This window comes from Numenius arquata, chromosome 12 (genome assembly GCF_964106895.1).
Source record: "Numenius arquata chromosome 12, bNumArq3.hap1.1, whole genome shotgun sequence".
NCBI classification, from domain to species: domain Eukaryota; kingdom Metazoa; phylum Chordata; class Aves; order Charadriiformes; family Scolopacidae; genus Numenius; species Numenius arquata.
Window position 1 is genome coordinate 41,370,317 of NC_133587.1, and position 16,649 is coordinate 41,386,965.

The 16,649-nt window shown below is 37.5% G+C and overlaps 1 protein-coding gene across 1 annotated transcript in view; it reads left to right on the plus strand.

The window, feature by feature from the left end:
- Positions 1–16,649, plus strand: part of ADCYAP1R1 (ADCYAP receptor type I) — an 87,600-nt gene that overhangs the window by 56,355 nt on the left and 14,596 nt on the right. The window contains exons 10-12 of the mRNA XM_074157644.1: positions 490–550; positions 5,272–5,341; positions 6,292–6,383. Coding sequence (XP_074013745.1) covers positions 490–550; positions 5,272–5,341; positions 6,292–6,383 — 223 coding nt within the window. The remainder of the gene's footprint in view (positions 1–489; positions 551–5,271; positions 5,342–6,291; positions 6,384–16,649) is intronic.

Genomic DNA, 16,649 nt, shown 5'->3' on the forward strand with positions numbered 1-16,649 from the left:
ATAAATAAGGCAAAATCAGCTATTTAGACAGTAACAGAAAAAATACAATACATGCAAATCATTTACAACAAAACCACATAACAATACAAAGAATACAATAATGCAATTACAGCTCAACAGATGCCACTCTCCAATTATTGCATAATTACAGTAGCTCTACACACGGAAACTGATGTCACTGCTTTTATTTCGTACAGACGATGTTTTAATGTTCATGCAACAAGATGCAGTAGAACATCTCTGAGGAATAATGACCTGAAACAAAATTATTCTTTCCTGTTATCAGTTTTTCATCTGCAGTCCTATCTAACCCATCCTCTGACTGAGACAGATGTTTCTAGAGCTCTGAAATAATGTAAGGAATTACATTGCTTAGTGCACGAGTGTTATTAGGAAGTAAAACCTCAGGGGGAGGTTGCAAAAAGTGCTCATTGCTGAGTACTAAGTGTGTCTAGGCTGCTAATGATATCACCATCTTATCTTCTGCAGGTACCCCAACAATTTGTGTCACTGTCTGGGCAGTGTTGAGACTTCACTTTGACGATACGGGGTAAGTATCGCTGTGTGGGAAATCATTTGATGATCAATGGAATGGAGTACCTCTCTAATGAGAAAAGGCTGAGACACCTGGATATGTTTAGCCTGGAGAAGACTGAGAGGGGATCTCATCAATGCTTATCAATATCCAAAGGGCAGGTGTCAAAAGGATGGGGTCAGGCTCTTCTCGGTGGTGCCTGGTGACAGGACAAGGGGCAATGGACACAAACTGAAACACAGGAAGTTCTGTCTGAACATGCAGAAAAACTTTACTTTGAGGGTGCCAGAGCACTGGAACAGGCTGCCCAGAGAGGTTGTGGACTCTCCTTCTCTGCAGATATCCAAAACCCACCTGGATGCGTTCCTGTCCAGCCTGCTCTATGTGAACCTGCTTTGACAGGGGAGTTGGACTAAATGATCTCAAAAGGTCCCTTCCAGCCCCTATAATTCTGTGTGATTTCATGTGCATTCAACATGATGGCAAAGATAAAACAGGAATACAGTGATCAGAGAACATGACTAATTTCTCCTTTAATTTCTGACATTGATTTGTGTACGCAAGTAGTTTAGGTCCAATGTTCAACCCGGAGTGCTCTCCTTTTCAGCTGAATAAATAGCCATAATGTGATGTTTATGTCCCTATTATACTGGTGAATTGATGAAAGAAGATTAAGTGTCTACCCTGTAAACCTGCAGTTGACACAGGACCCTCCATTCCCTGCTCAGTTAAATTAGTGGAGTCCAGGATATGGTTGATCTCATCTTAAGAGAGCTGTCAGGTGAATCACATCTGTAATTGTCTTCTCCTCCCCAACTGCTTATGAAGACAAACATGATGAGCTCATCTATAGAAATTATTGCATTTATCTCCAATGTGATGAGTGAAATCTGCATAAGGAGTTGCTGAGCTTTGATTTACAAAGGCAATTAGGGGTGTAGCTTCCCCTTGGAGACTTTTTTTCACAAATGTAGTGGGGGGGATGAGCAGAGGTGAGACAGAAATCCACATCCTGTCTTTGTGAAAAAAAAAAAAAGAGGAAATGGAATAATTTCAGAAAGAATTCAAGAAGGTAGATTCCACCCAAATGGTCTTTTTCTGCAGGGAAAAAACCCCGGGAAGATCCTGTATCCTTTTTTAAAGAACCAGAAGGAAAGGCTGCTCCCAGAGATGGCCCTCCCTGCACATCTTGGTAGTCAGTAGATTGATTGGTCTGGTAGAGCAGCAGACATAGCTGGTAGGAATGGAAACGAATGTACACCTTGTAAAATACAAACGTAGCAATATTTTTTCAGGACAGCCATGTTTCAAACTGGTGAAGCGTTAGGAAAAATGCTGGGAATGAGGAAGACTGAAGTTGGACTAGATGATTGTTTTAGGTCCCTTCCAACTGAAATAGTACAGTTCTATTCTATTCTATTCTATTCTAAAATTTGGAAAATCCATCACTGGTTCTTTGAAAACCTTGATCTGAGTGAAAGGCTTCGTTCTCCCATTTCAGAGAGTTTTGATTTTGCCTTATACTAGAGATACCTGCATCCAAAATTTGCACAAAACTCACTGTTCTGTCAGGTTTTCTTCATCCTTGTTCTTTCATGCTCTTTTTGGAAAGTACATAAAGCCCTTCCTCCACTGGGTATGCCAGTGCTTTGACCCAATGTTCTATTTTGACATTAAGACAAATTAAATCATTTATTTCCATGCAAAACAAGCCAGAACCCCCTGTTGTGTCATTATTATGATTACAACACTGGTCCTAAATGCATTAATCTCTCTTAGGAGTCCAAACAATCCTTGCATTTTGCGGGTAGAGGGAACATCTCACAAAAGAAGGAAAAAAAGCCAAAAAACGCCTTTCCTTTCTTTTAGTTAGAGAAGCTATTTAGCATGCAACACATTTAGACATATTCTAGCTGAGTGTCTCAGTGGTTACTTTTTAAAAATCAGCTAGCATTGTTCTAGGGGTGGGGGAGAAGCCAGCATGAGCCTGAAAACATTGCAGAAATTATTGAACTGGGAAACCACAGTCACAAAGGCATGGACTAAAATACAGACTCTGGAGTCTGAGTCTCCACCTGCTTGCTTCTTATAAAACTGGCAGAGCTCCCTTGACTTCAGCTCCTGATTCACATCACTGTAAGTGACGTGTTTGTGGAGATAAATGCAACTGTCTGTTTATCCAGAGCTGTGCTACTGAATTAAATGGAATTATTCCAGATGTACACCAGAGACATAACAGAGATTGGACTCCGGCCTTTTCAAATGGAAATCACTTCCCTCCCCCATCCCGCTGGCTCCCTTCCCTTCATCCATCCTGAAAAAGAGTCCTGTATGTCTGACCTCCACTGTAGCAACGCATTTGAAAGAAATTAGGGAGCCTGTTTATATAGTACAGCTTGTTGGTGGATATTACAGACCATTTTGTTGTGCATTGGGGCTTTTTTTCCCTTCTAGTAATGTTCATCTGAGGAGAAAATTGTGTTTCTTCCACCACATCCATCCTATAGAGGTCACAGGGACTGGCCAAAAAAAGTCCTTGAAAAAAATTGTTGTTTGAGCTTAATCTGGTTCATTGTTGACATCTACAGCTTGCTGGGGATACATCCTGTAAAAGGAGAGGAATAGGTCTAAGAAGAATAGGCATTTGTAGGAGATGACGTATTGTCCCAGAGTACACATTTAAAATACATCAGTGCAGAGAAAAAAAAAAAAAAATCAACAACCTCCAAGTATCTATTTGTTCCAACCATAGTCCAGGATAATTAGCTGGGGCCGTAGATGTCTTCAGCATAGATGACTGGAACTAGAGCAGGTAGATTCCATCCCCTGTAATTCCTCACTTCTTCATAGACAAACTTGCCATACATCACTGCTTGTTTGTTCAGCCAGATTCATCTTAGAATTTGCTCAGGTGCTTCCACCGTTGGTCAACTCACCGAAGACTTTCAGGGTAAATTAATATGCATCTTAGAGTGGTTGAGCTCTGCAAATAGTGGGTAATTTTCAGAAGAGGGTGCCCAATTCATAAATGCATACAAAGAATTAAACAGATAATTGATGACTTCAGGTGTTTTTGTTTTGTGGTACACGATTGTTGATAACTGAAAAAAGCCTGGTTTCCAGACTGGGTGAGAAGGAGTTCCTTCTGAACATTTATCCTCTTTCAAATATTTTAAGTTAGGCATCCAAAGTGAGGTAACTAAGAAATATTACTTTGCGATTGAAAACCTCAGCCATCAGTCCCATAGATTTTGGGACTAGATTTTAAGTTTCTAGGCATTGTAGATAGAAGCAAAAATATGTCATTTTGTTCAAATTTGACATCCCAGTTCTAATTTTCTCTCTTCTCACCAGCTTTACCACACATACCTGTATTGTTGGGTTTATAGGAATGCAGTAAAATATTGCATATCTAAATTCAACTAAAATATCTAAACCAGTCATCACTCAGCTGCTTGGGATTTCTCTCAAATGCACTTTGATGATGGAATTTTAGCTCTGCCTCCTCACACTTGCACATGCATATAGTTTTGTTGAAAGACTTTCACTTTTCCCCCAGATGCTATCATTTAAATGACAAAGAAGTTGCATTAAGCTCTCATAAGATCAGCAGTAGTTTACTCCTGTGGGCTCTTTCAAATTCTTTTTTGGCATCTGACAAATGCACCATGACAACCACTGCTGGGACTTTTGGCTGTAGTTCTAAGAAGGAGAGGAAACCTTTCTTCTTGGAACAGCAGGTACAAAGTAGACATCTTTCTGTGATTTTATGTTTTCCAGGGGGAAGCATGAGGGGAAGAAAGCAGAGACAAATAGACAACATTTTTTTACGCACAATCAATTTCTTAATGACTTAAAATAGTGTAGCAGGGGTGGTGCGGCAGGGGAAAAAATATTTTTTTCATTATTATTGTTCTTCTAGCTTTAAAATATATGTTAAAGTTAAAACCCCACTTGTATATGGGTCCTGTAGCTTTCTCTACAAATGAATGTCCAAATGCATCTATATGGAATAAACTTCAGCAGAATTCTTTGGTGTATCTGGAGGAAGATTTTAAATGCTGAGGAAGAAATGCCATTTTAATTATGATCACTGACTCCCAACAGCTTAATAAAGCAGATGACTCCAACTATTGTCCAGTACTTGAACCTTCTTAGATGAATCCTTGTTCCTTGGTAGGATTTTCAACCCAATGACTGGAAAATCATTCCCATATGTGAACACAACCAGTCTCTAGTATATCCTTGTGTACTACATATGTGTACGAATCCTCATGTCAGAGTTAGGAACCAACATTCATGTTTACCATGGAAAAATAGCTGAGACATTAAATTTTGGAATAACCATCTCATACTCTTCAAGGTATCCCTGTGGGTTTTTTTTCCCTTCTACTGAGATGTTAGCTTAAAGGGACAATTTTACAGCTATAGTGTCTGTAGACATAGAAACACATATAAAGGCATTTTCCAAAATAGCTAAACAGTTCAGAAAGAGGTAGCACTGAAATTGCCACAAAAATACTATTTTACTTTCAGATAAGTTGGGTAAAGTCTGTAAAAGCTACAACAGGGACAGACTGAAGAACCAGAGCCTTTGAGCCCAAATAAAATTATTTAGCTACAAGACCAATCTCCCACTCTCTGCTCTCTTAAAAAATGTTGTAAGTTTAACTTCCTTGTTATATCTTTCTCTTTCCTTCTCTTCCCCCACCCCATTCTTTCATTAACAACTTCAGCTGCTGGGACATGAATGACAACACTGCTTTGTGGTGGGTGATCAAGGGTCCTGTGGTTGGATCAATCATGGTAAGTGGCACTTGGAGGAGGTGCTTCCTCAACAATTCTGAGGGCAAATAACTGATGCAAATAGCTTAAAATGGCTTTACAAACTATGTGACATCAGTGGAGTACTGGACACCTTATCTGAATGTCCATCATTTGCCATCCACAATGCTAAGTAATTCCATTGTTATAAAAAAAGTTTAGTACAAGTTAAATGACGGTGCACTACTTGCAAGCAAAGACTGTGTAGAAAAGGAGTTATTCAGCTGCTTAAACATAGATACCAAATGCCATAAGTATGACCCTAGAGCATATGGAGCATTTGCCTGGGGCTGGCAGATATGACATAGGATGTACGGGAATCCTGTGCCATTTGGGGTAGCAGCTGAAGGCCAAGTGGGACAACCACAGACATCTAAAACAATACTAGGTGGCAGTGACTAGGAAACTGAACTGCATCTGTTGAATAGAATTCATTTCACAGCTACATTTATTTATCTAATACTAGCCTTATAATAGTACTGTGGACATAGTGCAAGATGCTCGCTTGTCAACAAGGTATCTAAACTCTCTTTAGTTGATGGAGGTCTTGGATTTTACTCAAATAATGCTAGATACTTGTGCTTTTACTGTTGAGACCTTGCTATATGGTTTTGATGTGCAGGCCTCTTTCTTTTTATTCTTTCCGCTGGTTGATATTAAACAATGTTGAAAACTTTTACTTTATGTTTGTCTTATCTGGTGCTTGGGACTGAAGAAATTCTGCCTTTAGCTATTGCAAGGTGGATGTTTTTGCCTGGAAAAGGGGCAATAAGACCCTTGTGAACTTATCCCATTACTTCTGACCCTATAATACTTCTAGACTGCAGTTTGGAGAAGAATAAGGCAATGCAGCCAGCAAGTCACTGGGAAAGTCTCATTATCATCCTTGAAAAAATACATTGAAATTATTTTTTCCTTTCTTTTTCTCCTAGATAAACTTTGTGCTTTTTATTGGCATAATTGTTATACTTGTGCAGAAACTCCAGTCACCTGATATTGGGGGCAATGAATCCAGCATTTACTTGTAAGTACAAATAAAACAGTAATCAATTTAGATTTCTAATATACACATAGGAAAAAAGACAAAGTCAAAAAGACACCTCAGCTGAATTAATTTGATTTTCAAAAATAGTCACAGGATCTATTAAATTTCTTTGGTTGATTTTTACTTTTATTTTAAATCCAAAAGCCACTAAAGAGCATTTTAATTCCAGCTTTCGATTTTTTTTAAAAGGCCTAAAAAATAAGCATAAATACAAGATTTAAAAAAACAACCAACGAAACAAACAAAACTTTTTCACAGGTCAGTTATCTGTAAATCAACATACTGACCAGGCATAAATATTATTATATTCATTGAACAGTCTGCTGCACTTCATACGTTCCAGGGACATGGTTCAAAGTTCGTTAAAAGCAACAAGATTTGGAGAAAAGATTTCATTAACTTTACACTGAATTCTAATTAAGGAAGATGTCCTGCAGTTGATTATGTTCATGTTTCTTGTAACCTTGAATGTATTCCACTTAAGCCAGATGAACCCACCCACATGCCTATAACTGTTTAAAATTTACAACAAATCCTAAAATTTAACTTTAGAATTTTTAAAACTTTGTTTGCGATTTACATTTTTTTAAAGCAAATATCCTTTTTGTTAGTTTCTGCCTCATTTGAGGACAGAGATTGGCCATTTGAGATGGTCTTCATTCTCATTTTGTGCATGCTGTCATTCTCCATATAAAAACTATATAATAATTTTGAATAACTACAGTATGTGGCAGCACATTTGGTGTTTTCTTGGCTTCTCAGCCTCCACATCACGCACATTTGTTTTGCAATTTTTTCTGAGCTCTAGTGATTTCTAGCACTCATAAGCATAGGTAAGACTATTTGATTTAACACTGGATCCCTGGTGAAAAAAGGCAAGTCATGAACAACTGAAATAAAAATAAACGCTGTCAGGTTAAAGTAGGAGATCCTCATTTTGTAGTACTTTTTAAAAAAAAATATCCAGTGATCAGTTTCACCCTAAATAATCACACTCATAGCATATTGATGTCATCCATCTAAATGACAATTTTCAGGGAAAAATATGTCCTCCAGCTGCCTATTTTTCTTCCCTTCTTTCCTATTGTCTTGTTTACACTTACATGATATGTTAATATTTTATGCATCACTTTTTCATGTCTGTAGTCAGACATCCAGTTACTGAAAGTACTGCCCTCGAAGCTTGGTCCAAACCGTATTTCCACAGACAAAAATGATGCTTTAAATTCATTCTGCAGGTGGATATATCTCAGAATTAAAACTCAGGAGAAAGAGTAGTGAATAGGTTAATTGTGTGCATGGTTTGCCAAGATCTTGCATGAAGACTTCCCGTGTATGTGCTGCTGGGAAGTTGTCCACTAAATCTTTGACTGTAATTAGTACCCAAGATGTGCAGAGCTGGTTCTGATTATGACCTCTTAAGTGCATGTTTGGTGTCTGCTGCACATCTCACATATGAAGCAAAGCATGCCATAGACACCAGTAATTTAACTAGATTATAAAACATCCTTGTCATTTTTTATCAATATGGTGACTGGGTTTTACTGGTATTTTTCCTATGTGTATAGTTAGCCACCAAAGCCAAGAGAAAACATCATATTTTCTGTTTCATTCGCTACCATTACTTTTCATATTTTTTTGCAACTTTATAAATGGGTGTGTATAAATTGATATTGCATTTATGTATGTGTTATGAAGTGGAGTGTTGTTTATCCAAACAGATTCAACAACAGAAAAGTTACACAGAAGTGATACAAAGAAATGAAATAAATAAGTCTATGCAGATATACACCAGGCATATTTAATATTTGTGCACACATATCCTGTAAAAAGAGAGGTGTCATAACAAAGAAAAAAGATAGCTCATAGTATGGTTATGTCACCATATTGAATATCTGTGGCATTTAGACTGTGGTCCATATTAAGCATTTTCCATGTCCTATTTTGCTGTTTTAAACTATTAAACATCATCCCATCAGACTAAATTCTCCATCCAGATCTTTATTCCACAACATATTTTAGTAGTTTGCCTTTAGTACATGAGACAGTTGAGTTGTGGTTGAGGCAGGGTGTTCAGCCTGTTTCTGAAGGTAATATCACATGATATCTGCAGTAGTTATTGAGATTTACATTGCTATCAATCTTCCACTCTTTGGAATAACCCTTTAGCCAGGACTTCCATCATCAAAAAAGAAATTGAAAGACCCCACAAAAATGTGGTTATTGATTTTGAGTATGATTTATTTTCTTCTTATATGTATGGTACATGTTTAGGTTCAGGCCCTTTTAATTATTATTTTTGTTAGGAAAATCTACCCCTGGTTCTACTTTGTAGACACTATGGGCATGGTTCTGCAAATCACTCTAGCCTCTATTTGGCTTTAAACGCCTTGGGGACATGCTTAAATTCAAAGATTAATTATATATTGTTACCACTGTGCACTCATTACTAAAAATTCCCACTACCGAAGTTAGCTGCGAGCTATGACAGGAACACAAGAGAAGAGTGCACTACTGGGGAACTAATGCTTAATTAATATAGTGCAGACACTAGAGACTGTAAGACTTGCTTTAAAAAACCAAACAATAATTTGTATAATTTACAGCACAATAATGAGTGCTTTACTCCCATAAAAAAATCAGACTTTCTCTCTAAATAACCTGATATCATCATATGCAATAGCCTTGGCATTTAGGCTTACAAAACCTTGGAAACGTGCAGTTTTCTGCAGTAGTCAAGTGCTTTAGTGATTCTAAACTTCCATTTTATCAACTTGTATGTTCAGTCATTCATTGCCAGTCTCATGCCTACTCAATCTTTCTTCACACGTTTGGTTTCCCCCTCAAAGCTGCCTGCATGCTGCTGATCCCATTTCAGACTGAACAGCTCAAAACATGTCAGATTCTGAGAGAGCAATAACCCCATCCTTCTTTTACTGATGTTTTAGTTAGAAACTCCTCTTTATGGCTGAAATTATTGGGGGCTAGATTCATCAAAACCATCTAAACAGCTGAGGTAGGAATTAAAAAGGAAATAGAAGCTGCCCTTTTAAATATTTATTTTAATTTTATGATTCATTTTGGTTTGGTTTTTTTTTTCTGAGAACCTTAAGCAGCTTTCATACTTCCTCCCAGTAGTCATCACAATCGTTACTTACTTTTTAGTGTTAGGAGTGAACTGCCAAAGGCATGAAAAGGACATAACTTTATTTCTTGAACCATGTTCAGTTCCAGTTAACCTTGTGTCAGTCCTGAGTCATTCCACCAAATTAAACATCAAACCAAAGCAAGCCCAGTAATGCAAATGCAATAGATTTTTATCTGAGTGAGATCCTCAGGTGCTGGGGAAGCATAAACTAATATTGATTGTATTCTTAGTGTAATTAAGACACCTATCTGCATTGTTCAGACAGGTTTCTTGCCCCATCTGCTGAATGAATTGCATAAACAATCGTAATGTGCCATGATCATGGACACGACATACTTAATACTATAGTACAAATGGCAATGTCTTGTATTTGTATACATGTATACCTGTATATTCAATGCAGCTAGGTTTTTCTTAATGTGCTTCCAAACAGAAAGCACTGCCTGATTTCTGGCAATATCCAATTGCACAGTTTGTAAATATTTTGAAGTAGTAGTAGATTATTTAGGGACACTGGTACACCGTTTGCTGAAGGCCAAGTAGCACCACATCAGAAGTCCACTAATCCAATGTCCACTCACAGGTCTGGGGACTGGAAACACATATGCACAGCCCTATGATGGCTGTTTCAGCACACAGTGTGTTGGATCAGGCCCATCTGGATTTTCATACATCAGTCCCTGGTCTGGAATTTTAGGAAACAGATAATAAATTGTTCTGGGAAGGCTTCATTGTTTTTCCCATGAGAAATGCAGCCAGTAGAGTGTAACGTGGTATTTCAGCATCTACTTTGAGGTTTTGGTCAAGTTGTGGAGAGAGTACATTCACACCCCCCAAAAAACCATATTGCTGTAGAAATGCCTACACGAAGCTTAAATCCACGCTATTATTTTCATGAGCATTGTTGCATTGCTGAAGGAGTCATTACAGACAGAAGATCATCTAACAGCATCGTTACCATAAACCACTCCAGTAATTAGGTAGGTATGCATGATGTAGATGCATGCTGGAATAACCCTTAAGTTTAAAAAGGCCCACACATTTCCATCAAGTCTTTGCTTATTCATTCATTCTCAAGGATCAAACACATTTAATTGAAAAAGCTTCTTCTTTTTTATTTTTTTTTTAAATTTATTTCCACTTTATCATGAATAGTATAATTTGGGAGGGGGAAGCTTGTTTCTGCTTTTGCTTTAACAGATTCTGCACAAATTTTGTATCACAATGTTGAGAACTCAATGAAAAGAAAATAAACCCCACATATATCTAGCTAATTCAGGTCTACGTCATTCCTCCAATCAGCATCTTGCTGGAAAGAAAGGAGAAACATGGCATATATCATAGGTAGGTATGATTTTACATATGATGCAACCTAGAGGGTTAGGGCAGGAGAAGCGATGTTGTAACACAAATGTTTTGGTAAACAACACTCCTCTACAGTTCACCTACAAAGTCACTGGACACTCAATGATTCATTCTGCTACTGCTTTGTCTTGCTGCAAGTGCTCAGACTGCCAGCATAAATAATTATTGACAGGGTCTCCATGCCAAAAGACTCATTTTTGACAAGAAAATGGCAGATGCTTGGTGAACAGTATATTTTGTAGCATGGCACTTTGATTTCTTAACCCCAGGTACTACCAGTTGAGTGCTGGAACGCTCACTAACCCAGCAATGAACAGGAACTGGGCTAATCCTTTACTATCACACGAAAATACAATGGAAAACATAGACGATGATCATTTGATGTCAATGCATGATCAGCAAGGACCTAGTTCTCATTTCTAAGAAATGCTAGGAGAGCAGATGTTTACAAGTGATTGACACTAATTCTTGATTGATTTATTTACTTTTCATTTGCATTTCCCAAGACCGATTATTAATTTGGGTGTTGGTTTAAGGGTTATTTGGTTTCTGGTTTGGTTTTTTGGGTAGTTTTTTTGGGGGTGGGGAGTAATTTGTGCCAAATCTTTTCCGATAGTGATTGGAAAAAAAAATGTGTATTCCTTAGGAATGTAAGTTCATGTAGGCTACATACCACAATTAGCATAATTACACAGGATTTTATGTACTTTCAGACAAAGTAAGTGAAAACCTTATTCTGCTTTGATTAACTATCTATAGATTTTCTGTGGCCTCAACTACTGTAAAATCAAACAGCACAGAATATTTAGTAGGTTTATAATGTTCCTGAGCTGTTATTCCTGTTGAAGAGCTGAGGGTATGATGCACAAAGGGACCTACTCAAATTCCACCCCTGCTGGTGCCTTTGGCAGGTAGAGGAACATGAACATACATATGGTTGTCAAATCTAGCTTCCTAACCTAAACACTCTCCTTTCATCTGGAATGCATCTTTTACATTCTTACAGAGATGATGAGTTCAGACCTAAAACTATGTCCACCTTGAAAGTAGTTTTGTTATTTCATGTCCCACTTTCCAAAGGGATATTCCAGAAGAGCAAATCAATATTTTAAAAGGAAATTCCATCAATTTCCAATGACATACAAGCGCTTTACTGGAGCTTTGACAGGCTGTGATTTTGAAATCATTGATCACAAAACTTGTTTCTTGTGGTTACAAGATCATCTGTGATGAATACAATGTTAAAAAGTGCTCTGCTTCTGCTATTTTGAAATCCTTAGAAGCTCATTAGTGTACAAGTCCATTGTGCCTTGGCCTGTACAGGTGATGTCTGTATGATGGAGGTTGACACGTGCTATTTTCTATTTTGAAGTAGTATCGAACAATAGGATGACTTTGCCTTTAAGACAAATACTATTTGTGCACATTGCTGTAAGGTATTTTTATGGGCAATTTTATGCTTTCAGTGAATATACAGACAGATGAAAGGATACAGCACTGATTTATGTAGTTGATGAACTCTCCGACTCTTTTGAAATCTGCCTAAGTTTCATGCTTAAAAATTCTCTAATGATAAATTAAAATTTCCACTAGACTCCATGCTCTATGACAGCCTTAGAGAACAAAGTTCTTTGTCCACAGATTGTGTCCCAAATGAGCAAAGTACAGATCTTTTTCCCCCATCTGTTACAAGAGCAAGCCACAAACTGGAAAGAAGTGTGTTTTCATTTAAAGAGAAACCACTAATAGATGGTTTTTCTCTAGAAAGACGAAGGAGGTGTGCAGGTTAGCGAGGGAGAGAACAATGCCATGTTAGATTCAACAGTGTGGTTCTCTTGGTTCTCTTTATAGAAATGTTCCTTCTTTTTTTTTTTTTTTTTTTTTTTTTTTTTTTAAGAAGAAATTGTAATATAAAGCTTGATGCACTCTCAACAGTTCTATTATGGGTTGATTAAGTGTTGGATTAGCCCTAACAGCCTTGTTTCTAACGAGGTCTAGGCACAAAAGAAGGCTAAATATTGTCTTATGAATTCCCATTGATATGTTAGTAGCATATACCTGGATATTTCAGACCTAAGTGTCTTTCAAAGCCAGTGCCTAAAACATTGTGGCTTGATTCCCATAACTGGTATGGAACAGCACTCATAACATCTGAAAGCTCAAGCCAGCGTGATTTATATATGTTTGCCTCTGTGCTTGTGTGCCTGTGTAAATATAGGTCTTTGCCTACACATGTACTGTCTGAAATGCTATGTATATCTAAAATGGTTCCAGCATTGCTCTTTAAAAGACCACAAATACTTTAGCAATGTGCACAATACAAAGCTTCTTACTTTAATGTGACTTTAAAGCTGACTACACTTAACTAAATTCTCCGTAATTTTATAACTTTTGCCACACATGCAAGTTTACTGATTAACAAAATTAAGATAGCTTTCCTGAAGAAAATGGGGTACAGACCTCAAATGTGTTTCTAAAGTCACTATATTTCATCAAAATGAATAACCTAATTTTGGTCTGTATCGATAAACTTCAGTTGTCATGGAGATTGGCAGGATAGAGAATGGCCAGTGCCTAAGGCCATGCATCTTTATGAATCACGCATGGATCTGGGTGTGGTGTTGTATCCTTTATCAGGGTAGCTTACTTACTGGAAAAGATAATTGTTCTGGAGATTCACATAATTTTTCAGAAACCTCAAACTGAGAGGTAACTTGGGAGTATCCATATTAGACCATTCTGGCTGTTTTCCCTTTCCCTCCCACATTTCTCACAGCTAAGTTTGTTGTTTTGAATGCATTTTTAAGCTGAAAGGGATAGATCTGGAATTTTGTTTGTCCCCAGATCAGTTTGCACCTTTGTTTCTTTGAAGCAGTTACTTAGTGTAAAGATAAAGGTGGAGTGGAAGCAACTGGTCATGCAGCAGTTGTTGCGAGACTGCAGACAATGGGGAATAATTCTGACATCTCTGATCTTGAACGTGCTTTCAACTTACATCAAGGCTTGACGCACACCAGCATACATGGTCTTCCATTTACTTTTTGCTACCATTCACATTTTTGCCTCTACCATATGAGAACAAAAGGAGTTTAATTTCCCCTCAGTGTCTCTGCTTCTCCTTGCCATTGATCTCTTGTGTCTCACTTCAGCAACTAACATGCTTCACATCCACTGGTTTTAGTTTTACATCTAAAGAATTATTAGGATGTACTCCAAGCAAGTACATAGTCCTTAGAGCCTAAGGTATGGAAGGGGCAAGAAAGATGATGCTGTTGCAGTGCAGAAGGTTTTTTGATCTAGAAGGGTGAACTTTTCCTGAGGCACTTGTAACTAATACTGTGCATAAAAGGAACTGTGTGGTGCAAACTGGGTATTTGGTTAATTGCCCAGAAACAATTTCTTCCTGTCTTGGAAAGTGCAAGTACCCACTCAAAGGCCACCAATGACTCAAATGTTACAACGGTTTAATATTGAATTAAGTCTCAATGAAGGTGGTTTAAACAAATGTATACTACCTCAAGATTGGACCAATCCAAAGTTGTGCATATGGTTCACATCATAGTCTTAGTACCTCATTTGCTGTGCACCTTTATCATTCCTGAGAGATTTCCAGACTCTAATTCCTCTTATATATTTCCAATGAAAACACTGGAGTTGTCCAGTTGATTAAATGTCTGCAAGACCAGGCCTTTTCAACTTTTCAGGCCAGCACTCTCTTTTTCATTAAGGAGGGTTATAGAGATGGGTTGAACCATGGATTGCTGTCTGCAGGGATCTCATATAACTTGTAAGGCAGGTGGGGCAAAGCAATATAACTGAAGCTTCAGAGCTGCAAATTACATAAATTCAGTGTATCTACACTAATGCTGAGCTCTGCCAGCTGAAAGGACTAAGACCTCTCTATAATACTTGAAAATCCACTTCTTGTCACAGACTGTGAGAATAAATACTCTGTGGGTTTGTTCATTTTTTTGTTTTAAGGGCAATGAGCTAATCACATTCTCGGATATTTTATGTCTGGATTTGGACATACATATTCTTCATTTCCAACAGTAAGCCTATATTCAAAACCATTTAAGAACCTCATTTGATATGGTACATTTTTCTCACTAAACATGCTATTGTTTTCTACAGTACAGTTATGTTACTGCACCTCCATCAGAATTATTCCATAATGCATGACATTAGCCTATGCTCTGGAGTCACTGAGAATAATCTAGATTGTTAAAATAGGAGCTCCAGAGTTAATAGAGAGGAAGGATCAGGCCATGTAACCTTGAAGATTCGGCTCATTTAAAGACTGTTTTTGATGGAAGTATTCTGCTCTCTACTACCAGCTTTCTTCTCTAGATCACAGCTGAATATTAAGCTTTACCTCTTTATTATTTGATCTCAGATGGCTTTCTCCATCCTTGTATGTCCACCCTATAAAAGTTAGCAAAGCCAAGAATTCACAGTGTAGAAATGATTTTTGGCTCTCTTTGAACATTCTGTTTCATCTTCAAGCCTCAGTTCTGCACAAAGGTTAGAATTATTGGACAAAAATTTCCAGTTCAAATTCATATTTGTTAAACATTCATTTTCAGTCTCAGCTATAGTCTGCAAGCAGTAAGCTGTCTTCAGCCTCTGGAGAGATGATAGTGTTTTCCTCACAGACATACTGTTTCTGTGTCAAATTATTGTTGTAATTACCATGCCACCTTTCAGACACAATAGATTAAATCTAACATTGGTGGAATTAAATGTACACTCATGCAAAGTTTATAGAGGACATTGAATGTTCTCTATAATGAGGGAGCTTTGAAATCCATAGAAGACTCTCATGATGTTTCCTACTTATCTCCTTGTTTTTAGCTTAAAGTTCATTGACTTTGCAAGTACATAAACACAAAAAATGCAAGTCTTCTTTATGTTCCTCAAAATCACTGAAAGGAAAAGCAATCCACAGAGTTGTGTAAGACACACCTACTCAAAACACTGAAGAGAAACAAAGTTGACCTATCACATGCCCTAAAATGTAGAGACCAAAAAGTCAGATGAAAGTAAACTACTACCACCCATTAAAGTCAACTGATTTTAATGTGTTTTGGACAAGAACTTTCTCTTTTTTCCAACTTGCTTTCAGATTATTCCCAAGTGTCAGAAGATGGAATACCTCATACCCATTAGAGTGGTCAGGGGAAAGTTTTTTTGGTTTGGTGGTGTTAGCAGTAAAAAGTTGATCTAGGGATAACAAGACTAAGACTTGGCGAAAGGTGACTAGACTAAGACTTTTGGATTTGTTTTCAATCAAAGAGTAGAGAAACAGAGTTGCCTTTTTTTATGAAGGGCACAATCGTTGTACTTTTAGCAAGACAGCATGGAATCCATCTGATTTAATAAGATAATCATGCTTTGCTCCTTCCACAGTCAGTAGAGATCTACCTAGTCCAGAGAATAAAATCCTTGGTGTGACTTATTTAATTCTAAACAAGATGTTTAAAATAAGTGAGATAAATCTCACTTTGTCTGTTTTTCACCACTGACTGTTAAACTAGCATAGAGCAACAAGGTAAAATGCATGCAGCTATATGTTAGCATTGAAAATTAGATACGGTGAAACTAAATAACAACTTCGCTGAGAAGCACCCATGTTTATTGTGTGCCTGGATGAGAGGAGTGAATGAGTCTACTTGCACACAGTGAATCGGGACCTACAGTCACTGCAGCAGGATGGAATTGGATGTCTGCTT